This window comes from Odontesthes bonariensis, chromosome 16 (genome assembly GCF_027942865.1).
Source record: "Odontesthes bonariensis isolate fOdoBon6 chromosome 16, fOdoBon6.hap1, whole genome shotgun sequence".
NCBI lineage: Eukaryota > Metazoa > Chordata > Actinopteri > Atheriniformes > Atherinopsidae > Odontesthes > Odontesthes bonariensis.
The window spans coordinates 4,625,585-4,651,134 of record NC_134521.1 but is presented as its reverse complement, the minus strand read 5'-3'; the positions used below and the strand labels follow the sequence as shown (position 1 = coordinate 4,651,134).

The window sequence follows — 25,550 nt, the reverse complement described above, 5'->3', positions numbered from 1 at the left end:
TGCGTATGTGTCCAAAGCGATGCTCTGTTCAACAAACGTTCAAGACGACTGCTGGTCAGAGGGCGCGCTGATTGGTTTAGTCAGCAAAATAAGCCAATAACGTTCGGTGTGGGACTGCTTCCATTTACTCTCTGACAGTCACCTAAGTTACCCCTCAAAACTGTGCATCCTGCCAAATGGCAGAGGGTGAATCCTCGAGTAAAAAAAACGAAAATATAAGACTCATTTTACAGCAGAATATACTAAAGTATATCCATGTCTAGTGAAGGTGAAGAATGATGACACCGTGACGAGGTGCACAGTATGCAGCAGTGACTTCAGTATTGCCCAATGCGGACTTAATGACTGTAAAAACATGTGGAGGTAGGCTGAACGCGCCATCATCTGCATTTTATTTCTGTAGGTTAAAAGCTGTTTTAAAATAAAGCAAAACGTATCAAAGACTTATTTAAAGTATCAATACACATTTAGTTACTAAATTGTGTAGGCCTATATCTAACTAGCTAGCTACAGTATCTAACTATCTATATTCAGCCTGTCTAAGCCTTTTAAAAAATCCCCAATTTAATATGTTGATAAATAGGCAAAATAAATTAAGCGTAAATTAATTAAAGAAAATATGTAGAAATGATAGGCCTAATTATTATATTATATTAATTACCGTTAGTGAATAAACAGTTGGTGAAAAGTTGCTGGCCTTAAGTGTGTCTGTATGGGGCGGGGGTTCGATAAGCATCTCCCTGAAATGAGTGTTTGGAACTTGGGATGTCTGAGTTCATGGAGATGTTACTTTACGGTGCGTCTTGCTGCGTGGGAAACCGCGCTCTCCCATCTTTCTCGCCAGCTCTTCCAGCAGAGGTCCATCCTTCACCGTCACCGACATGTGGCGGAAAATAACGTCCTCTGCTCGGGGGCTGAGGAGCTCGCGGACCTCCTTGTCTCACCAGTTGGCCATCTTCAAAAATGTCTCGAACTTGATGTAGGCTAAAACAGAGTGAAACTTGTCCTCACCTGTCGCTGTTGTTCTGAATCAGCTGTCCATTTTAAACTCCTCACGTCACGCCCACGTCCGACCCGCGTCGATTGTGTTCACATCAAACTCGGCTCGGCAAAAAGACTAGGGTCCGACGCGAGTCAAAAGGCGAGTCGAGTTGACGCGGCAGCCCGGGTCGGCAGTGTGAACGCAACAGCGGACACGCTAAATTCGCGAATTAAACGCGGGTTATTCGGCAGTGTGAAAGGGGCTACTGCAGCACCTCCCTTTATAAGCCACCCCTCGCCCTAACCTCTCCCCTTTGGCCAACTGCACTTGATGGGAAAGGTGAGCTTTGTGGCTCTGTGTGCTAGCTGCATATACAAGCTATTTATTGCTAACTTAAAAACTTATTGTTTGTCATTTCTTTTATGATTTAATTGTACAGACGCTGTATCGGGGCACACCACTCATTGCATATCTGTGTGTGCCGTACATGTTTCCAGAGTTTCCAGAAAATAAACGGAGATCGCCTCCGATGAAAACGTCGGGTCCTGTGTGTCCGTGTGGTAATCAGTCAAAAAATAATCACAACGCAGGGTGCAGATAAACACCACCGGTTACACAAGCCAGCAGCTTTTATTTTGGTGTTACGTCACGGGGTGTGAATAGCTCAGCCAGGGGTGCAAATAGACACTCCGTTTAACTTATTTTCTTTGTTTCTCTTTATATTATTTTATGTATTTTAATGCTTCTTCCACTCCCTGCTGCAATGCTTTTATTTTATGTAAAGCACTTTGAATTGTTTGTACATGAAATGTGCTATATAAATAAATTTGATTTGATTTGATTTGATTAAGACCAAAGCTGATTTAAAATAGAGAGAAGCAGAGTGGGAAACTGTTTTGTGGTTAGCTGAATTGTAGTTTGAAATTCTCTTTGGAATAAATGGGTGTTCCATCCTCTGGACTAAAGACGAGAGGGACCATCCAGCTTGTTATCGGCACTCAGTTAAAAATTCTGGATCTGAGATGGTGAATCAAATCAAATAAAATTTATTTATATAGCACATTTCATGTACAAACAATTCAAAGTGCTTTACATAAAATAAAAGCATTAAAATACATAAAAGAATATAAAGAGAAACAAATAAAATCATTTAAATGAGTTTAAAGACAAGCAACAGTCTATGGTATTGCATTAGCCTATGGAACTGAGGGTGTGTCAACTGAGGAACGGTGCCATCGGCTCAAGAGTAGTTACAACAATCCACATGTAGGTGGCAGCATTGCGTGTATCGAGAAGAAGAAGCGTTTAGAATTGTCACACGAAGAAGAAATCTATCCACCCACAGGCCAACTGCTGCCTCTAAGTAGTCAACGTAAACACTGGGACGTCTTCGGGGATATTGTATTATTTTATCGGTTTAAGTCTGGCTTCGTCGCCGCAGTTACCGCAGAATTGTTACATAATTTGTCGATAAACCAAGCATGTAGTAGTCAGTCATGTTTGTGAAGACCGCGGATTTACCAAGGCCTTGATGTTTCCCTGCTAACAAATGGTAAGAAATGGATTTGGCTCGCAGGAAAAGCGTTGCAGGCGACGCTAAAATCGCCTGTAGCAATGATTTTGTGCTCGCTATTCTTAAATGTAATGGTGGTTCATCGTGCCACGACTTGTGCGCACTGCACCAGATGTTTTATGAGTGCCTTTTTAACGTTGCTGGGTATTTTCTGCAACGCATTGAATCATGGGAGCATTTGATGGTGGTTGTGCTGACCCAGATATGTGTGCCGCTTCCCGCTGCACTGGCAGAATTTAATCCATGAAACATTATTTTTTTTAACTCCCGTCTTTACGTGTGCTTTAATGTCGGACTCTGGTAGACCAACACTTATTTGGTGTGATTAGACCAGGGGCGGGGCTAGGGTATTTTTAGTGGTGCCAAGGCACCACCGTGAGATAGCTCGGCCCCCCTGGCTCAGCACATTTTTAGAATATTATATTATGCAAAAACACTTTTTTTTTTTTTTGCTCAAGGATGCATTAATTTAGTGACCATTTTATTTATTTTAATTTTATTTTCTAGCATTTGTTTTTGTTTTAACTCTTTACTCCCAAAATAAATGTTGCGTTATCTTCAATATTTGTCTCAGGCTCTCTGTTATCCCTGTCAAGCCACACATTCTTTTGAAATGAAGAGGTCAAAATTGAATGTTGTAGGGGAAAACACTACTCAAAGCAAAACTAATATGGCTCCAAAATTTATAAATGTACTAGTTCGCCTCAATTAGTGAGAAATAATGTGCCTCTGTGAGCACTGGGGGGGGGGGCTGGGCACCCCTAAAGACCAGATCCTAAAATCGCCCCTGGATTAGACCATTCTGCTACTTTCTGCGTTAAAAGTTGTGCTTCAGGCACCATTTGAATAAAACAAAAAAGGTTTTTTTAATGCCTTGTTCCTCTATGGTTAAGAGGCTGTGAGGTGGGCGGTACTGCTCTTATGGCTAATGACAGTTTAAAACTTCACTGGTCAGCTGTGCCGTTACATGTTGTCAGAAGGGTTTATCTTGCCTTCTTAAAGTATTTGTACAAAACCAAATAAATCTTTATTCACGATGCCTCTGAGAAAATACATCAGTGAGCTAAGCTACGGCTTCAAATTGGTTGACTGGTCTAAAAAATAGCCCCAACAAATGTAATGTTGATCTTGTTTGAAGTAGGTTTGCTAAACCTATACTGCTCATATGACTTTGGAAATAACTGATTGGTTTTAATTAATTAAATGGCGGTTTTTAAGAGCTGTTTTTAAATAGACCTGTGGCAATGAAAGAGTAGATCTGTTACAGATGTGAGACTAAGAATTTATTTCCATTTATTTAAAAAAAAAAAAAAAAAAACTAAACTTGTTTAACTCATTAAGAGTTGAAGCAATTAGTTTTTGGTGACTCCCTTTAAACAAAATGCAAACTGATTTCTACAGTGTCCTCTGCTCTGTTTAACCCGCCAAGAACAACACTGAACTCATGCCTCTATCTCTAGTTTCACACCTGAAGCAGCATGTTTTTGCTTTTACCTTTCAAGGTGCTATCATTTTTAGTTAACAGAAAAATGTATTTATTTATTTTTACTTATGATTAATACAAACATTTTAACCAAATAGGACCTGGACACATGCTACAATAATTACATTTTGCTGACAGGAACGATTCGTCCAAGTTTTTAATAAAATCCTCAGGTTTGAGGAGAATATTGGCTCTATCAATCATACAGCGTCAGTCTGAATGGGTTAAAGAATGATTAATCCAATTATTTCATGTCATGACAGCAAGGATGACACTTGTTTTTCTGGCTTGCATTACTGCACATTCTCCTCTCAGCCAATGATTCAGCTGGAGAAACCAGTGCTGACTGGTACCATGCCGGTGGTGTGGCCCACCATCCTCGACCTGGGCAGAGATGAGTGCAAAAGAATTCTCCGTAAACTTGGTGAGATGGAAGAAAACGGATTGAAATAAGTAAAACGTGACTTTCGCAACAGTTTTGTGTTTCTAAGTTTTTGCGTGAGTGTTTTATTAGATGAGGATGATGGAGTTGTTGCAGAGCTGCCTGATGTTTGATGTGTGCTTTGTGGCTTCAGAGCTGGAGGCGTACGCTGGGGTCATCAGCGCCCTGCGAGCTCAAGGAGACCTGACAAAGGATAAGAAGGATCTGCTGGCAGAACTCACTAAAATCCTCGGGTAACTGTTTTATATGCATCCATAATGTTTGTACATACAAGGAAAAAAGTTGAATTCATGTGAAAACAGACCTTGCTTTATTTGAAATGAGCCCTGCCTTTTTGTCTGCGTCCTCCTCCTCCTCCTCATCCCAGCATCTCAACAGAGCGCCATCGCGCAGAAGTCCGGAGAGCTGTCAACGATGAACGCCTCACCACCATCGCTTATCAGTAAGTCTAGCGGTCCGAGCTCTGGATGTATGTGTCATTCATTGTGGTCGGTGTTTTGCAGTGTTTGGTACAAGATAAAGAGCAGCTTTATATGTGGAAATACTCTTTTTTTTTATTTTTTTATTTTCAGGATTCTCCTCAGTGATCTTATTTTTAAACCACTGTTCAGCTTATTATTTTTATGAAAGCTTGCTATGTTACTGTATGTTTGAGCAGATCTCAAAGTGCAGCCTATATTCTACAGGGAATCATCATCGATACCAAGAAAGCGATGTTAGGTTTCAAAGTTTCGGCCTTGGTGAGCTTACCTGAAAGAAGAAGAGAAAAAGAAAGTAGTCTTTTTCCTGAGGACTACTTAAAGAATTTACAAGAAGGCTTGTCTAAGAGGTATTTTATTCCCTCACAGAGGTATTTGTCTGCAGTGCTCTCAGCCTCGGCAGACAGACATTTTTGTCAACCCTGATGGACAGCTGATGAACAACTCATAGGCTCCAGAGGTGACGCTACACATTGCTCGAATGCTGATTGGTTTAAAGTTAGCTCAAACTGGGAGGGGCCGGCAGCGACCGGTTACATAACAAAGAGTAAAAAAAACATAAATATCAAAGAAGCACAGGTGGAAAAACAATGACAGCAGCTGCAATAGACAATCTTGACCATCAAAAAGCAGATCTTTGTCCACTTTGACGTCTGTCTTTTCCACAGCAGGGGAAAGCTAAACGACCAACAACAGCACCAACACAACTAAGGACTGCTCACAGCTCAGACCGGTCCATGTAATTGGGAGACTGCCCCCATGTGGCAACAAAACATTACGACACAATCGTATACAGTTGCAAATTGCTACTATGTTGAAGAATAAAAGTGTTCTTTTGAATACTGAGTTTCGAGCCCACCATTGCCTTATATACCTTATTTCCATTTATGATTGAACATGATTGAATATGTAGCTACAACTATTTGCTGTTTTCTAAATAATCTTTGCATTGTGAGTTTGTCATCATTCTGCAGAGTTGGTAGCAAAGGTAAAGACTTCGATTTTTGTTGAAGGTTTTGATCATTTGTGGATTTGTCTGATTCTGAAACTGTTTCTCTGTTCTGCCAGATGTGGGGTTCTTTCCCACATGTGGACAGTGAATAGTTTTTGAGACGGAGACTAATGTTTTTCGATGCCTCCCTTTTTTTTTTTTTTTTTCAGCATGTCGGGTCCCAACAGCTCATCTGAATGGTCCATTGAAGGACGCCGACTCGTTCCTTTGATGCCCCGGCTGGTCCCTCAGACGGCCTTTACAGTCGCTGCTAATGCTGTGGCCAGTGCCACAGCCAATCAGAATGCCTCCCTTCTGTTGCCAGCTGAAACGGGAAACAAAGAAGGTAAAGCCACAATAGATTTGTATTAATATAACACCTTTCAGAACCTGGGTGACATGAAGCTTTATGTAATGATGAAGGCGAAAACATTTCAAGCAAGAAACATAATGAAACGGTTAGACTTCTGCAGACATGAGTGATGTTGCATGAGTCAAAATGCGAGGACACAATGCATGAATTACCATTTCTAACTCATTAAGAGCGTATATTTGGAACATTCCTCAGGGTAAAACAGTAATCAAAATGGATAAACGGTGTTCATCCAATTTCATCTGGCTGTAAAAAAAGAAATGACACCTTATTAAACTTTAAGACTGTGCATCATACTCGAGGTGCTTTTCATACACTGGACATTGAAAGATGGGTTTGATATCTTCCATGCAGTTGTTGTGTGTTACTCCTACACAAGCACCACCTCCACCTCTACCAGCGCTACAGCATCAAGCGGTCCGATAGGAGCCACAGTGAAGTCTCCACGACCTGCCAGCCCGTCATCCAACGTGGTGGTGCTGCCCAGCGGGAGCACGGTCTACGTGAAAAGTGAGTGTCATTACTTATTTGGTGTTCTGATATCTGTTTGTAAAAAAAAAAACATCACTAAGCACTGGCTGCTTCCTGACTCCCCCACAATAGAGGAATGGAAGGATATAGTTAACGAAGTATAATTAATGGAAAAAATTACTTTTTCACTTTGCCTACAAATGAACAAATTTGTTAAGTTGTGGTCGGAATGGGTCTCCTATGTACAACAGTCACGGCCAGATTTTGTGGAGTTAACAAATTGATAGATTTGTTTTGTGTGGTGTTGTCTTTTTTAAATTTTTTTATTTAACTCTTGGGAATTATTTGTTTAGTTTCAGTTATAATCTGATACACAGCTCTACGGTCTAAAGAAGAGGTTGCTCGATTTCTTGATTATTTTATTTAATTGTTTAAAGAAACCCAGATGTTGATGTCCCAACATATCATGTACATTTCTGTTACATCCCTCTGTTCTTTTTATTTTAATAAAAAAAAAGAAAAGTGAGTGTCACCGGCGTCAAATCTGCAGGACTCAATAGAGCGACGTGTTTGGCAAAGACTGCAATTATTTCTCGCCATTGGCGAATACTTTGTTGGTGTAAATACAGTCAGGATGGGCTGAAGTGTTATCACAGGAGAGGGACAGTATAACCAGAGTGAGAGCAATATTTAATATTAGATGTTAGAAAAAAACAAGGTTAAGTCAAGATGTGTCACGGTTGGTGAATGAGGCCACGTTTTTGAAAAGATAAACTCACAAATACTTTAAAGAAGAGGTTTGAAGAAGTGACGGCGAGCCCTTTTTCTTTTTTTTTTTTCTTCACAAGCTGACCATACCCGTGAAATTCCTGTGAAATTCTTCCCCTAAACTGAGATGAAGATATGAAATAGAATAAATTGTTGTTTCAAATGGGATTTAGGAGGTAACACCTCAGTCATATAAATGACGTTGCCATTTTTGAAAATAAATGGAGCTTACATAGCAAACCAGATCACGATCTTCACGTTCTAATGTTTATGTTTAAAGTGTGATATCATAATTTCAGACACTGGATTTGCTCTCTGGTATTACGTTTCATCTGGCCAAACCTTTAAGGGATAGTTCGGGATATTTGACATGAATCTGTATGGCATCACCATAACCAGTGTCGTGCATTCAAACTGACTTACCCCCGACAGTGTCCTGTGAGCCGAGTTCTTGTCCAGTGTTGGTCAAGGCGAAAGTAGTCCGGCTTGTTTGCTGGGGTCAAGACATTAGCGCGTTTTTCTTCCCAAAACAGTACGTGTGCTAAAGAGTGATTTATTTCATCACAAAAACCGAAGCCGGCAAAAGTCACTCCTCGTTATCACTTGGGCCCTATACTGTCTCATTGTGTATCAGTGCGCACGTCATTCTGACAGCGAGCTGTGCGCACGAGTCTTTCTGTTCTTTGGCAGTGCTCAACACTGTCTTACTCTGCAGACAACTGGCCATCGGGTCCAGCTGGTCTGGGATGCCTCTTCCAGTTGATCTTGGGAACATGGAAAAAAGTTCTCAGACGCCTGCATTCAGGAGTGCAGGGAAGTCACCGTTATTTGTGATGCAGGCAGCAGCTGTCCCGCGGCCGCCGACATCCTCATCTATGGAAAGGTTTTGTATCTGGGGCATAACTAAATCCCACTCGTGGCAGCAGTAACATTCCACCTCTGTCTGCATTACTTCGCACTTCAAACAAGTGCACCAGGATTTGTCGGCCACCCTGGGTATCGCAGCTCCAGCAGTGGCTCCAGCTTCTGTTTCTATCACTTCTCTGTCCACCCTCTCTCTTTCTGCCCGATCTAAGTCCATTTGGCGAACTTCCTCCTCAGTATAAACGGGTTCATAAAGATACCCCCTTGGCTCTGAACGGAAGTCAATATGTTCCTCGTCGCTCTCGTTGTCAGACATCTTCCCGAGCAGTAAACAAAGTGAATCGACTCGTGCGCACAGCTCGCTGTCAGAATGACGTGCGCACTGATACACAACGAGAGACAGTATAGGGCCCAAGTGATAACGAGGAGTGACTTTTACCGGCTTCGGTTTTTGTGATGAAATAAATCACTCTTTAGCACACGTACTGTTTTGGGAAGAAAAACGCGCTAATGTCTTGACCCCAGCAAACAAGCCGGACTACTTTCGCCTTGACCAACACTGGACAAGAACTCGGCTCACAGGACACTGTCGGGGGTAAGTCAGTTTGAATGCACGACACTGGTTATGGTGATGCCATACAGATCCATGTCAAATATCCCGAACTATCCCTTTAAGGAATTGGGATCAGAGATAATTGCTTTTCTCAAATGTGTTTTTTAATATGCTGTTTGGCCTAAAGGAGGCGCTACAAGACCTGTTTAATTACAACCGAGTGATTTAACATACACCGCTGCTTGAACCGTTGATGTAATAAATGTCTGGATGGAAACTCATCTGTTATAAGAGCTTAGTCTGTCCACATGACCGGCGGCACATTTACCTTTTACTGGGGGGGGGAAAGACTTAATGATAATAAATCAAATGCTAAATTGATGGAGAAAATTTGAATAATTCACTGTGATTGTCCCGGTGAAGTCCTAAATGTTCATAATCCTTGCAGGCGTCAGTTGTTCCGATGAAGACGAGAAGCCTCGCAAGAGAAGACGCACAAACTCCTCCAGCTCGTCTCCGGTGATGTTAAAGGAGGTTGCCAAGGTGTCCCCGCCTGTATCCAAGAGCATCACGGTGCCTGTGAGTGGCAGCCCCAAGATGAGCAACATCATGCAGAGCATCGCCAACTCGCTGCCACCTCACCTGTCCCCCGTCAAGATCACCTTCACCAAGCCCACCATCCAGACGACCAACACCACCACACAGAAGGTTGGTGATGCTTCTTTCTACCTCATGCTTCCTTAAAGCCTCTCTCTACAACATGTACATTTTTATTTTGTATTCGATCAGGTGATCATAGTGACGACATCTCCGAGCTCCAATTTTGTGCCCAACATCCTGTCCAAGTCTCACGCTCACGCTCACAACAACGCCGCCCTGTCCAAGCTGGGCTCCGCCTCGGTGTTGGCCACGCAAACCCAGAAACAGACGGTGGTCTTTCCGGCCAGCTCCAGCCCCTCCTCCATCCCCAACACCGTCGCCGTGACCACCGTGGTTTCCTCCACTCCGTCAGTGGTCATGTCAACTATGGCACCATGTAGGTCCTTTCTCTGCTCCACCACACGGTGGTCCAGTTTACAGGAACAGGCACAAACTTGTTGCTTGTATAACTTCAAAAAGCTGAATTATTTTGCTCAATAAGAAGTTCAGGATAGAACACAGTGAGATTGGAAAAAAAAAATGCAATTAATCTTCCAAAGCAACTGTCACCTTTTTAAAACTAGTTATTGTTCCAACATTTTCATGTTTTGCTGCAATCTTAATTAAAATTCGATCAGCTGTCGAAAAGTAGCTTCATTGATGACTTATTTTATTGATTCTGTCAATCAGCTGCTGGATTATTACTGTACAACAGAGGACTTACTAGACTTGCATAGAAGCGAACTAGACTTACTCGTCTGCTTGTATCTACATGCCAAATATTCATTCAGACAGAAAATGAATGAAAAATTAAATGAAAAGATCAGAATGTCAGCAGACTTTTTGGTTTCTGCTGCATTCTGCCTTCTGCCGCTGCCTTCTGTCACAGAACAGACAGTAATGTGTGCCTGCAGTGGGGGAGAAAGACTGCTGTCAGAGTGAAGCATTGTCACCCTTTTAGACAAAATGTTGCTGGATTTATCTCTACATTCCTTTAAAAAAAAAAAAGAAAAATGAAAGCCAGCAAACGGGTCAGAAGTTCCGAAATCTGCTGATAAAGTCTGTAGTTGAGCTGAACATGATGTTCGGGTCGCAGGAAAGACGGCGAATATTAGCTAGTTTCAGAAAGAAATGTGAAACAAACGCATTTTCTAAATCCTAAATTGAAGATGGATCATGTGCCTGAGGAGCAGCATCCAAAATGGTGGAATATTGGTGTCAAATACAACTGAAATTATTACTCAGCAAAAATACAACATATAAAATGAACGTTAAAACAACTTTATTTTAAAGAAAAGGTCCATTACTGCCCCTTTGTGTAAATACACTCCACCACCCAAAGTCGGTGTTTAAGCAGCCAGATGTGGTGCCATTATTTAAAAAAAATAAAAATAAAAAAATAGAAGCAGAAGAATCTCACTGTCACTAATCACTCCTGCAGGTGGAGCCTCTGCTGGAGTGAAGGTTGCTTCAGCCAGACTTCCTTCACCAAAGACCCTGGTGGGCTCCCCCACTCAGATCTTAGCTCACTTCCCCAAACAGCAGTCACCCAAACAGCTGCATCAGAGCTCACCTTTAGGAGCTGCCAGCATCAGTCAGACTCAGACCACCACCTCTCAGCCGGGAGTAAAACCCACCATTCAGATCAAACAAGAGTCCGGTGAGCGGACTTTTTTTCTTTTTCTACTTTTTCTGTCTTTTCTGTCTTCTTTAGTGAGCCGTCTCCCCCTTCTGTCTTTTATTTGATCCCTTTTACATCTCCTCCGCGTCTTTAGTTTTTCTTCATCAGTCTCTTTCACTTCTTACTCTGTCTTCCTGTATTTTCTTTCCTTTTTAATCTCTATTTTCTGTTGTTGCTCTTTATAGCTTTCTTTCTTTTTTATTCTTTTTTTTTTATTTAGTTTTAGATTATTAGACCATTACCACAGTAACGTAAACACAGAAAACGTTATATCGATGTTTGTCTTTTTTTTTCTCGCTAAATAGGTTTATCTTCACTTTTCTACCTTTTGCATTGTGTGTGCAGGGGTGAAGATAATCACTCAGCAGGTGCAGCCCAGCAAAATCCTGCCCAAGCCATCATCGGTGGCCCTGTCCAGCAGCAGCTCTTCGCCAATCATGGTCGTCAGTAGCAACGGCGCCATCATGACCACCAAACTGGTCACTCAGTCAACAGGTTGGGAAAAACTCCAAATCTGGTGCTCTGCTTTAGATCTGGAGTGTTTCATAACAGGAGAAATAACTTAGGGCTCCAATCTGATGGTCTATTGAAACACGATGTCATGGACACATTCCAAGGTTTAATCCAAACATCTGTTTATTATCTACTAACGCAGCATTTGTGCGTGCAGCTACCCAGGCCACGTACACGAGGCCCACAGTTAGTCCCAACATCGGTGCCAGAATATCAGCCTCCAGCGGCGGTACCACCTACGTCAAAACCACCAGCGGCAGCATCATCACGGTGGTGCCCAAATCTCTGGCCACTCTGGGCGGGAAGATCATTAGCAGCAACATTGTTTCTGGTGAGTCAGTTGTGCGCTTTCTTTCTTTTTTTGTCACTTTTCAAATTTTTATTGACAAATCAACAAAAGCAAATACAAACACAATCAACTTAAACAAAAAGCTGCCTTGGAATACATCAAATTATTACCATCTTGCGGATTAGTCTTTTCATCAATTACTGTCCAATATCATCTTGAACCTTATAGCGTATAGTGTCCGTTTCTCCCATTTCTTGTCCAGTTGAGCTTCCTGAAGCCTCAATATGTGTGTCAGTTTTTCAATTAGAAAGATTTCTTCCATAATTGAGAGCCACTGATCTTTTGTTGGTGGTGTTTCTTTTCCCCAGTGATGGCTTTTTTGCCTGCCACCAACAATATTTTGATCAAGTAGCTGTCACCTGTGGCAACACAGGGTGCTTGCGCAAGTCTTGAAAGTCTTAATAAGTATGGAATTTTGAAGCACTGTTTTCCAGACCTTGAAAAGTCTTGAATTTTGTGTGAAAGTCTGAATAAAGTATGGAAAATAAATGTATGGTACAATGTTACAGTATGCTCAAAGGCATTGTGAAATGAGAAATAGGAAGGTGGGCTATAAAACTATAATTTTACTAACTGGTCATGCACTGTATTAGCCCAATGGGATGAGATGTGAGTGAAGAGACTGAATTCTACACACATCCATCCATCCATTCATTGTTTATAGATAGTTTTTGTGACACTTGTTTGATGTGAAATTCATGTACTTTTGATTTTCATGTTTTGAAACGTTTTCATCAGTAAAAGCATCATTTACTGTGAAGAATGCATTTGTTCATTGAATACTAGCCTATAAAAATGAACATTTCTAATAAACACAGTTGGTACAATCTGAAGTAGGCAGTAGGCACACAAGTTACAAGAACATATAGTTAAGGTCTTTGGCAAAAAAAGTATCAGTTTTAAAAAAGTCTGGAATTTTAATTTGGAAAAAGAGCAAGCACCCTGCAACAGTCGCTTCTGAAAATTTACATAGATAAAGCACTGAACAGGTCTTTGACACTCCATATCCTAATAGTTTCTTTAGCTCCGTACATACCATTTCCCAAAACACAGTTATTTTTTGACAATTTCAGAAAACATGAGAATGGTTCACATCAAAAGATCCACATCCCCGCCAACACTTCTGACGACTATTCAGTTGCCTACTTTTCATTTTCGGTGTAATAAAAAAGCGGATTAGGTTCTTCCATGCGAACTCTCTCCAGATTTCCTTCCACATTTCATGCCATTCCTCATCTGAAATTTCTAAACTAAGGTCTTCCTCCCATTTCAACTTAAAATATGTAGTTGAATGCTTGTTGTTATTGTTCAACCCTTGATATAATGATGAAATTATTCTTATGTTGCTTTCCTGATATGCTTTCACTATAATTCGGATGACATCATTCACTTCCCTGGAGGAATCTGACTAGATCTCCTTCTTATAGTAGTCCCTCACTTGATAATATCTAAAGAGTTCACACGCATCCAAATTGTACCTTTCTCTGAAGGCAGTCTTTCGAAACTCATCAGCTCCCCTTTGTTTCCTAACATACACCAAGCAGTTATTCCCTTTTCTGTCCATTGTGGGAATCTTGGGTCATATTTTGCTGGATTGAAGTTTCTGTCATAAGCGATCCATTTTAATATTTTTGCATCATTCTGGATCTTGTACATTTTCAGTATTTTAAACCACAGATCTAATGTGTGCACTGTGATTGGATCCATATTGAGCAGTCACTCTTTCACTGGGAAAGCTTTCCTTCTTCCTCAGGCACGACGACTAAAATCACCACCATCCCCATGACGTCCAAGCCGAACGTCATCGTGGTGCAGAAAACCACAGGCAAAGGAGCGACCATCCAAGGACTGCCGGGCAAGAATGTGGTCACCACGCTTTTAAACGCTGGGGTCAGTTTAAAAAAGGAGAGTTATATGCCTCTGTAATAACTTACCTTTCGTATGAAAGAGCGAGACGAGTAGCCCGGCTCAAGGATCAGCCCAACAGCTCCTCCAAAGCTCACTGATTACAACTCTTATCCTGCTTGTTTTCTGCATATAAAATGTAAAACATGGGTCACCATGCTCTCATAAGTGACTTTATCAGAGTTGGAAGTAGACAGTAGCTTTAATTGTATTCATTTTGGGGAAATTTTGCTAATCTGTTAATTACAAACCGGTGTTGTGACGAAATCTGATCCGTTCTTCGGGCTTTTTATCAAATCAAAACAATCTGATGTGAGTTAATTTTATTCTGTTATTGATGGTGGGTTTCATCGGATTTATTTTAAATCTTCCAACTGCAAGTAAGAGAAGTTACAAGATTGTTTAGCTTTTTTTTTGTGTCAAAATAGATGAATAGATGGAAACATCGTTTTAGACGCTAGTCCTAAAGTGTGTGCATAAAAAATGCAAACAGGATCCTAACAATGTGGTGCGGAAACAAACCGGTTTCAGCGTGGCGTAACATCAACTTAACGTTCTATAGATGGGTACATTTTAGATCTTTTGGACAGAGACGTGCGTGCTGTTTTTTTTTTTTCTGTCTCCTAGCTGTATACTAAGCTAAGCTATCTTGCTTTTGGTTCCATCTGAATATTTTAGCAGGTATCAGTATGTCCTTCAGACACTTTAGAGTATGCGCCTTGTTTGATGCGATCACTGGTGCTAAGGCCTCAAGCTGTTTACATAATGACTGGAAATGACTGAGGTCACGTGACTTATTAAATATCGTTTGATGAATTTTTGTCTGAATTAAGGTTACTTTTTGTTTTTTATTCAACGTTGCTGCAGTTTTCCGCTGGCCTTTGTGGCAACATATTATTTTCTTTTAAATAAATCGTAATTCCTATTGAAACTGAGCTGACAGACTCTTTGGTTAAAAAATTAAAACATGCATGCGTGTGTGCTGCAGGGTGACAAGAGCCTGCATGCAGTTCAGGGGACCAAACCAGCCATCATCACTGCCTCCAGGCCGATTACCAAGATGATCGTCACCCAGCCCAAAGGCATGAGCTGCGGATCCCAGTCCACCGCCACCAAGATCATCCCAACCAAGATCGTTTACGGCCAGCAGGGCAAGACCCAGGTGAGATCCGTTTCCACCCACAGCAGCGCTTCATCGGTTTAATTAAAGGGATAGTTCGCCTACAGACCGAGCTGTATATATCTTGACTGGGTAAATCCCATTGTGTAAGTTTTTTGCCATGTTTTTGTTTTTTTTTGTGGCCATGTTAGCACTTTGACCTAAAACGTTGAGGACTGAATGAAAACAAACACCTCTAGTAGTTGCAGATGTCATTGTTTCAATTTCGAACTCGTCACTCCTGTCTAAATATAATCTGAATTCAGTTTCAGTTTTCTCTCATCAAGGGGAAACTGAGGTCAGTGAGTCAGCTCGCTGTCTATATATGTACAGTGAATACTGTATGGGACGCCCACACATGATCCACTTTGCAGTTTCAGATTAATCTAAAGTAAATCTGGGTAAACTGAGAAATCACCTGATATTTTTAAGTCGGTCTGACTTGTAACCATAAAAAAAAAGAAAAAAACAATTTTTCCGATGACGAAAACGGCACCAATTTACCTCCTTTTGTTTGTAGGCTCTTAACTGTTTTCCACAGAGTTTTTTTCATTTTTATTTTTTCAGACTAGTTGACATTCATGCAGACAGAAATATGACTGTCGGCTTGCCTGAGTAAGAAACTTGTTATGTTGAAATGTATTTATCATCATTCAAACTGCATTTTTCCACAGGACTGTGACTCTGTGTGCCAGTTGGTTCCTACTTATGGTGAACTATCTGCAGAGCACAAAGCGTGACACTCATCAGTGTGGATCAACAACACTACAACACTGATGCTCACTATTGTTTTTCATTAAGCCTTAATTAATACTTAATAAAAATACTTAATACTACAAAAACGCAAACTTAATAAAAAATACTTAATACTGTGCAGTATTCGCTGTGTGTTATTTGAAAAAATGTATTGTTATTGTTACCATATTGTTATAAGCTACTATGCGAGTGCGAGCCGCCAATTAGAGCTGGAGGAGCCGCGCAGTGAGTATCTCTGCACTACAAAATGAACCCTATTGTCACTCCAGAAGTCACATTTGGAACATGACGCCTGGTGTTAGTGAAGGAGCACCTGCAAAAGAAAAGACACTGAATGCTCCTTTGGTTTCACCTCCAGGTTCTCATCAAGCCTAAGCCGGTCTTCCAGGCCGCGGTGGTGAGCGAACAGACGAGGCAGCTGGTGACCGAGACGCTGCAGCAGGTGACCCGCTCTGCAGAGATCAGTCAGGGTCAAACCTCGGGCCAGGACGGGTCCGCCAAGGACGAGGCCGCCAGCCTTCCAGAGGCCAGCAGCTTAACCGGCGACACCTCCCACAGCGGCAGTCAAGGTACGCCGCCGTTTACTTCTTCTGTGGTTTAAAGGCGATGCAAGACGAGGTCAGACAAATCAGTCATTGCTGCTTGTGTTTTTGTTTTTGTATGAAAAATCTCCTTTCAGGATGATTTATTATGGTCTTGGAAACAAACTTGCAAGAATGGTTCCAGCTAAACGCGTGGAATCATTTTCCCTCGTTGGTCTGCAGTTAGTGAGTTCGTTCAATCCTGAACTTGCGCCTGAAGTGAAGGCTTCATTTCCCAACCCTGCCCCATCCTGACACGGAGGCTGTAAAATTCCTAGTTTCTCTTTTCTCCCCAGAGCCGCAGCCTGCGGTGCAGACGGTGTCCTCCAGAGAGCGCGATTGGGCTGAACAGGAAGTAGCCGTGGAGTCCAGCCCTACTATTATCTACCAGGAGGGGACTGGGGGGGAATCCCAGTCTGCCACTTCCACCATAAAAGCCCTCTTTGAGCTCCAGCAGACAACAGGTGAGCTTTTATGTCACTGGGGGGAAAAAAAAAAGGAGGAGGGGGGGGGGGTCATAACCACCTGTATACATGCTGAGGACAGCAGTGTTGACAATACGCACAAAGGATTTCACCTAAAGAACAGCTGGAAAAAGCATCTCAGGTGCTGAAATGCGTGGACTCCACATCCCCTTTACTTTGCCACCAGATTCCAAGTTTCTTTGGAAACTCTCCCCCAAACGTACGTTTATGTCCTTTCATGAACTGCTGTGGCTCACAGAGCCGACGGCTCACGGTAAATAATGTTTTCCGCTCGAGGGCCCTTACTCCACAATGAGCTCACCGGACAGCAAACCTGAGGAGCAGGCTGGGGGAGTCCTCGACGGGGAAGATTTTCCTGTACGATTTGAAGGTCGAAACAAGTCTTCCACTTAAATGGCGTCATGCGTTAAAAAAAAACTGTCAGTGATGTTATCTACTCCTGACTGAAAATCCCCTAAAAGAGGTCATTACTATTTAGCTCATGAAACCACGGCTGTTTATCAGATCTACTTATTCCCAGAGCTGATGCCCAGCGTTGTTGTCCTCCGCCTTAAAAACACGTGATATCCAGATGTTTATACTAAAAATATTGTGATTTCTCAAATATTTGTCCTTAAGCGCAGGGGACCAGCCTTTTATTTAAAGCAGGCTCGTGTGAGAGAGGATTCATTTGACATGTTTTAGGCGAATCTCGTCATATTTAAAGATTAAAACATCTTTTTGATGTTGATGGTTGGAATATGAATAAACCTTTCATCGGCACATCAACAGTGGTCATAACTATCAAGTTCTTTCTACGAACTGTTCAAAAGATGCACGCCAGGATTAATAGATGTTTTTTTTTTTTCCCTCCCATCAGCGAAAGAGAAGGCAGAGTCCAAACTCAGGCAGCACACCATCGACCTCAGCCAGATGGCTGTGCCCATCCAACGGGCCCAGGAGAAGAAGCCCAGCCCCGAGTCCCCCAGACCCTCCACCTCAGAGGCGGAGCCCAGCACTGAGCACGCGTCCCCAGGTACACCTGCAGTCTGTCCGCGGCACACACCCAGGCACAATATCCACTGTCCACTTCCCTTTTCAGTTGGCCAGCCAACAGTTTCTCTGGAACAAAGAAACAAATCAACAAACTAAAATCTCCAATCTGGCACATGGTTCCCTTTTGTCCGACTCCCCTGTGTGAGTATGTGGATCCTGTCCTGCGTATTAATACTGCGATTCCACTGCAGGTAAAGCCAGCAGAGTGGGGGTTTCCTCGGAGGAAAATAACGTGGCCACGCCCTCCAATCGGCATCCGGGGAAGCCTTTTAACAACAGCAGCCAAGTTACCGTGGTAACCAAACCAGTGGCCGTCTCCTCTGCGGCGTGGCACACGGTGAGGGTTCCTCAGAGCAGGAAACGCTCTCTTGTTTACAGGGAAAGCGAAGTGGTTGGCAGGTCCAGGTTTATAACTAACTAAGTGGGCACTGTTTACTGAGGAAATACGAGGCCGAGCTTTTTTTCTCTCATGGATAAATACCTCTGAATGTGGTGCTGAGACAGTAAACGGTCGTCTCACCAAAGAAGACTTTCCAAATGAATGAACAAATTGAGCTAAATAAACGGTTCAAATATTTATTCATTTCCAATGACGCCTGTCTCTGAGACTGCTTTGACAACGGGGGCATCGGAGGTGTGCGAGTTCGTCGGTAGTAGTACGCTTCAGTCTGCTTTCACAGGAATTAATTCTCCGCTTGAAAGCACTGCAGTTTCAGCTGAAAGCGTTCTGAGAAAAGTCTGATTTGCTGCTAGATGTGCAATGTTTTTGACTCTTTTCCATAGTTGTCACCGCTTGGTGCCGTGAGCCCTTTTCAAATTTGAAATGCATGAAAGAATGTTTTTTTTATCAATCCCGTTAAAGCAACAGCGTTGGATCATTTAGACGCTGATCACTTAAACCAGAAGCCATGAGCCATGGCACTCATGCGATGGTGCTGTGTGTGAGACTGGACACTACAGCCAGAGCTCTGGTGGATTTAAGTTTTCGTGCACGTTGCCGTGCTGCTTTGGCACGTTACAACATTGCCATGTTGCTTAAGCATGACAAAATGTAAATGGAGAGAAGAACAGAGCTGAAGTGAAACTGAAAAGAAAACTTGCTATCACCTGTGCAGGTGGGAAACTCGATAGCTTATCGCTCTTTATGCGAGGACAAAACCGTTCCAGGGGGAAAAGTCCCTTCTACTTCTGCTTTGCCCTTTAACCAACCGAACATGGTTGAGTGTCCAGATGCTGGCTTAGCCGTGAAATGAACCAGTTCCCAGGCTTAGTCTTTCTCCGTGATTTACCCAACATTGAAAGCAGAAAATGTTCCCCCTAGAACATTTGATATTTGTCTCCTAACGGATACAGCAGAGGAGTTAAGGAATTACTGAGCCACAGCAGCCACGCTTCAAACACACAGTTCCTTCAACACTTTAATCTAGCCGGAGTGCGATAACGTCGGTGTATAATCTTTCCTTCGGCTCGTCTTGCATATTTCCCACAATCGGACAGAATATTTGAGCATTTTTCCCACATTGCAGAGATTTCTGCCATTCATTTGGCTCGGGTGACGGGATGAAATGCCAAGGCAACTGCATTTAACAGTGATAGGGGAACCTGTGTCAGAGGAAGATTTGGACAGCATTTATATTCATTCAATCACTCAGAAGCCTATCATAAGCCATATGACCCTATCGGCAAATAGGATTGAACAAAGTTAATACTTGTGATCCGTGAATATAAATAGGTCCAACCTGGTGAGATTTCTGTTGCAATGACATTGTGTACAAAGTGGTTTTTGTGAGTGTCTACATAAAGAGCTAAAAGAATGTGCTTAATGTCTCTTGCATTTCACTTGAATGCCATCAGATTGTCTTGTTTCTGTGCATAATTGTGCTGCTGCCCCTGCAGAGCCCCTCACAGCGCTCTGGGGATGAGTATAGTGCCCCTTTTATGTGCCAACATCCTTCAGCGCTCTTCTTTGTTTGGTTTTAGCCCTCGGACAGTAAAGGTAAAACCGAGGCCGTGTTAGAGGTGGGCGAGCTGGAGGGCGACACCTTGGACCCTCAGACAGGCTTGTTCTACCGCTCCAGCCAACCGGCGTGGGATCCCATCAAAGCGAGCGCTCACTCTGCCGCAGCTCAGCCGCCCCCCTCCAGCCAGGCAGAGGCCGAGCAGAAGCGGCACGGCTCTGCTCCCACCCAGCCGCCGCCGCCGCCACAGCTGCAGAGCAAACCTCAGATTAGCCCGTCTTCCTCCTCCTCCTCCTCGGCCGCTCCCCTGATGAAGAAAATCCCTAAACTACGGGAGCAGACTCAGCCCAAACCCCAGGCCTTAACCCAGAGCCCCAAGGACAGAGCCCTGGCTGCACCGCCCCAGGCCGCCGCAAAGATGGCATGGCCCGGCGCGCCCAGCAAGCCCTTGGTGACACCACAGCTCCCAAAGCTGCAGCACGCCCCCACTTCTCACCACAGGCCCCTGCACGCGCCCATGTCCCAACCTCCTCCACTGCAGGCGCACCACCCTGTCGGCACTGAGAAGGCCGCATCCAGCCAGGTGAGTGCTGCCCACCTGGAACCGATTCAGGCTGATAGTCCCAGATTCTGCTCCTCAGAGGCTAGCGCCTCAAAAATGGTCACTCGCGTTGAGCTTCTGACGAGTGTCACGCAGTAATTGTACGATGACGGCTGCAGCAGCTGCCGCTGCTCTTTTAGGCCTCGAACTACACAGGAGAATGTCACTGAAACATGGCTTTGACAGACATGAGCATGTGATGTGTGTTTTTTTTTCCTTTGAAATATCTTGACTACAGCAGCCAATCATCACGCAGAGTGCCACGGTCACCAAGATTACCTTTGGCAGTTCACAGCACCCGTCGCCGGTCTTCAGCAGCGGGGAGGCAGCTGCCAAACTGATCCCAGAGTCCAGCTCTGGCCCCTCGGGGGACGAGCCCTCCGTTTCGGACATCCTGAAGATCTCCATGATGGAGGCGGAGATCGATCCCAGCACGGAGCCCATGGTGGTCGATTCCTCCAGCGACTGCGGCCCTCTGGGAAAAGCCCTGGCGGTCCAGACCGCGTCGGGCATGCTGGACTCGGGCCAGTTGGTCAGCAGCTCGGAGGCCGGCACGCGTCACACGAAGCCCCAGCAGTTGGGCCGCATGCAGGGCCTCGCAGCGCAGAGGAGCAAAGACGACCTGGAAGTCATCGAGGTAAGTTTCTTGTTACAACATGATTGGGGTGATAAATCCCAAAGCCTGAGCCTGTCAGTCCTGTGCTGAAAGGCCATATGAATCAGTCTTTGCTAATAACAGTGAGTGGGATGATTGTCAGCAGATTAAACGTGCTGCACTGAGAGCAGAAGATGATTATGTTTCCAAATGGAAAGCTTTTTTGTAAATGTTGGACAACTCTCATTGTGAAATGTAGCACTATCTTTGGTCTTTAGCCCCTTCAGCAGAGTTCCACAGACTTGTAGATTCAATCCCGAGATGCTCTGAAACTTTGTTCATTTTTTTTCCTCTCTGTGAGCTCACAGAGGCTGTGTCAGTTTCTAATTTCACAGGCAAATTCTCAACAAACCAGGCAGTAAACACAAGAACATTTTTAGTTGGAGTAGTACTAGCGTTGCACCATGTGCGCAGCCTCCTGCTCTGCTCTACAACATGGAATGAGCAAACTCTGATGGGATACTTGGACGTGTATCCTGGAGAAGTTGAAGATGAAAGCAGCTCTGCCTCCTCACTACCTGGTTATCTCACCGGAGATGAATATCATTTCAGCTCCACCTCCTGCACATATGGTGGAATTAACTATACAATAAAAGCTGAGTCCAAAAATAGTAGCGTACATAGGAAAGAGCTTATTTGTTTCAAATGAAAAGGAGGAAGTGGTAAATTCGGCCTTTACCGGTTCAGAAAACGCCAATGATGCGTGACACTGAATTATTTTCCATTGTGATGTTTTTAATTGCGAGCTCATAGCACCAGCTCACCTGTTTACCCACACGTGTACGGGAAACTGGACTGACATCCTAATGTGATCCACGCAGGTGATCCCCCAGTTCTCCATCCTGCCGGACTCCAGCCAGTCCAACGTGGTGGTGGAGCCCAGCGGCTTCCTGGAGATCAGCAACTACACCAGCCAGCAGCTGGAGGAGGACAGCCCCACGGAGCAGGAGGTGGACAGCAGCAACGACGAGGCCGCGGCCGCCAGCCCCCCCGACCGGCCGTAGTCTGCCCAACTCAGGAGCGTGGCACTTTTTTCGCTTGGAACCAGCAGACCGATGATTTGTTTGAGCCGACAAAGACTTGCTTTTGTTTGTATGAGTCTGTATGTATGGGTGTGTGTGTGTGTAAAACATTAGTTTCTTTTCCTCTCCACAACTAATGGCACCATGTGTTTCTGATTGCCAAATGTGGGAGCGAGGTGAAAGGATTAGTTTTAGTCCCAGACAGTTGGAAAGCGGCCTCTCCAAACATGCAACGTTCCAGCGCGTTAACTCCGTTCCTCGCAGGACTCGGTGAGACATTTACACGCTGGTGATGCCGAGCATTTGGAATCATTTGGGCCCACTGTACATTTCAGAAGACGTACAGCGCATATGTACTGATGGCTGTCCCGAGCGGCTCCCCCTGGGTAACGGACCGCTGGTGTCATCAGACAAAGTGTGTTTTGTAACGGCAAACCCTCCAAAACTTTGGAGGCTTAAGTTTTCTGAAAAGGGAACAAAGCTGAAGCTGACTGAATTTTTTCTGCCAGGAGCATAAAGCAGAAGCAGAAGAGTCCTGGAGGACAGATTGAGTTCAACATATCTGCTACTGCGAATTGTATGGTCAAATGAAAACGATGTAGGCTATGTACTTTTTTTTTTTTTTTTTTCCTGTTGTAAGATATACTCTGGAGTTTAAAAAACAAAAAAAGCTACAGTGACAATTTCAAGAAATATGCATTTCTTTTGCATAGCGTGTTTAAAGCGTGTTTCTTTTTTACCTTTACAAACTAGACGACTAGTTGAAAGAAGTCATTTAATCTGCACAATAAAACAGCTGAGTAGAGCGTGTGTTGTAGTTTTTTTCTTTTTTGTTTATTTGTTTGTTTTTGGTGGCGACAAAAAGAAAAATCTTCCGAATAAATTTGTTTTTAAAAGTTCAAGTCATTAAGTCCATTCAGTGTTGAGTTGCTGGAGCAAAATTGCGTCCCCGACAGGAAGTTTGGAGGGTTTTTTTCTGCACTTTGTGTAAGCTCGATGAATCCTCTATGGTTGCTTGTTTTTAAGATGAGAGGCACAAGCTGTTTGTTTTCACAGATGAACTGGAGCCTTGCAAATTTGATACAAGAGCAGCCCCACACACGCAATGTCCTTTGCTCTCTTTATGTTTGGACGCAAACAATTTCTTTGCAACACTGGAACGTACGGAGCAATGGATCAGCAATGCTGCAATGAGATCATTTGCTTTGTAAAATTCATGACAACTAGAAACTTCCTTGTCGTGGAAAGACTTGCGTAACAGTGCGGTTGCTTAAAGTGAATCACCTGCTCACGTCATTGGGTGGAGGGAAGGAGTATCTCCCAACTTTGTTCCGAAAAAAGCAAAAGTCCATCACGACATCCTTAAATATGCCAACAACTGAAAATCTATAAACTGCGTGTTATGTTATACGGCTTTTTTCTGAGTCTAGGAGTCACTTGGAGAGAGGATGTTTTTTTTTTGTTTGTTTTTTTTTCAACAAGGAAACAGATGACGAGCTCAAAAAATGACTTCAAATTGAATAATACTGAAATCAGTCCCATCCGTTTTCTATACCCGCTTAATCCAGCTAAGGGTCACAGGAGGCCCCTCCCGGCTGCCCTGGGGTAAGAGGCAGGACGCACTCTGGATGGGTCACACAACAATGCACGCTCACACCTTGGGTTGAGTTTAGAATCGCCAAGTAACGTAACATGTATTTGGACAGCGGTAGGAAGCCGGAGGAGCCAAAGAAAACCCACACATACATGGGAAGAACATGCAAACTACACAAAAAGGCTGAGATTGGAACCAGGAACCCTCTTGCTGTGAGGCAACAGTGTTAAAGGGATAATCCGGAGTAAAATGCACTTTAGATCAATTTACGGGATGTTGGGAGTACATACGTTGAGTTGACATCAAAATCATGTCATTCGGATTTGTTTTGAGAATTTCGATTTGACCGTTTTTAGCCAAAAGTCGTTAGCCTGGAAGTCAGAGGGGCATCGAGTATCGCCGCTACAAAACGCTATTTTTATACCTCTTCTACAGCTCCAAACAACATAACACTTACGTGGTAGTGAGTAGAGGGTCCCTAAAGCCAAACCGAAGTGTCCCGAGGTCTTCATGTGGTCGGATAGAGAGTCCAGAATGAATTTAATCAAGCCAGTACCTTTCCGGAAATGTTGCTGCTACAGCTGCCGCTACAGACCGTGGTGAAGTTGGTTTGATATTGGATATTCGGCAGATATTCACAATAAGGAAATAAGGTGTCTTTTTTTTCAAACCAATATCAAACCAACTTCACCACGGTCTGTAGCGGAAGCTGCAGCAGACACATTTCCGGAAAGGTACTTATCACGTAAGTGTTATGTTGTTTGGAGCTGTAGAAGAGGTATAAAAATAGCGTTTTGTAGCGGCGATACTCGATGCCCCTCTGACTTCCAGGCTAATGACTTTTGGCTAAAAACGGTCAAATCGAAATTCTCAAAACACATCCGAATGACATGATTTTGATGTCAACTCAACGTATGTACTCCCAACATCCCGTAAATTGATCTAAAGTGCATTTTACTCCGGATTATCCCTTTAACCACCACACGCCCCTGCAGCCCTTTAATCAGTCCCAAAAAGGAAAAAAAATTCCGGCATCATAAAGGATCATTAATAGTAACTAGTAGGGGTGGGCGAAAAAAATCGATTCATGTACATATCGCAATTATTTTATGGGATGATTTTATAAAGAGATTTTTCTCCCCTGAATCGATTATATTCCGTCATATCCGTGTCCAGAACAACTTCATCAATTCATTACATTAAAGGTGGGGTAGGGGATCTTTTTCTGGAACATTTTTTACATATTGCTTGAAATATTCTTCACACCCCCATTGCAACCAATTAATTAAAAGTTTTGACACAAATATGAAAAGTTTTAGTGGCCTCTAGAATGTACAATCTAGGAAAAACAGTATCCAATCATACTGAACGGACCGTTCACAATGATTGGATACTGATGCCGTCTGTCAAACTGCAATCTGCTCCTCCCTCCCCCTCCTCCTTCCCCCTGTGCAGGTACCCTGCTCCGTGAACGAATTACACGTCCAGAAGCTTGGCATGAAGCTAAACTAGAGCCAGCTTGGCTAGCACCTAGCATTATTAAACGTATAGTTAGCATAAACTAAATACTAAATACGGCAACGATCGATGCTTGCTGTCAGAACAGCGCTCGTGCACCTTCGTGCTCGTTCATGTACT

The 25,550-nt window shown here is 43.4% G+C and overlaps 1 protein-coding gene across 4 annotated transcripts; it reads left to right on the top strand.

The window, feature by feature from the left end:
• Positions 1-2,277: 2,277 nt before the first annotated feature.
• emsy (EMSY transcriptional repressor, BRCA2 interacting) lies at positions 2,278-23,124 on the top strand. Of its 4 annotated transcripts, none has more exons than XM_075487446.1 (20): positions 2,278-2,534; positions 4,354-4,462; positions 4,614-4,713; positions 4,848-4,922; positions 6,121-6,296; positions 6,678-6,833; positions 9,428-9,687; positions 9,769-10,015; positions 11,060-11,278; positions 11,645-11,794; positions 11,955-12,143; positions 13,915-14,051; positions 15,055-15,228; positions 16,340-16,550; positions 16,859-17,026; positions 17,907-18,062; positions 18,274-18,419; positions 20,063-20,623; positions 20,883-21,278; positions 22,118-23,124. In XM_075487446.1, the coding sequence occupies exons 1-20, from the start codon at positions 2,532-2,534 to the stop codon at positions 22,298-22,300; spliced, it is 3,816 nt and encodes a 1,271-aa protein (XP_075343561.1). In that variant the 5' UTR covers positions 2,278-2,531; the 3' UTR covers positions 22,301-23,124. The 4 variants fall into 4 exon arrangements, with proteins under 4 accessions (XP_075343561.1, XP_075343560.1, XP_075343563.1 ...); XM_075487445.1 differs by having other exon boundaries at positions 20,880-21,278; XM_075487447.1 differs by having other exon boundaries at positions 2,279-2,534; positions 11,970-12,143; positions 20,880-21,278.
• Positions 23,125-25,550: the final 2,426 nt, after the last annotated feature.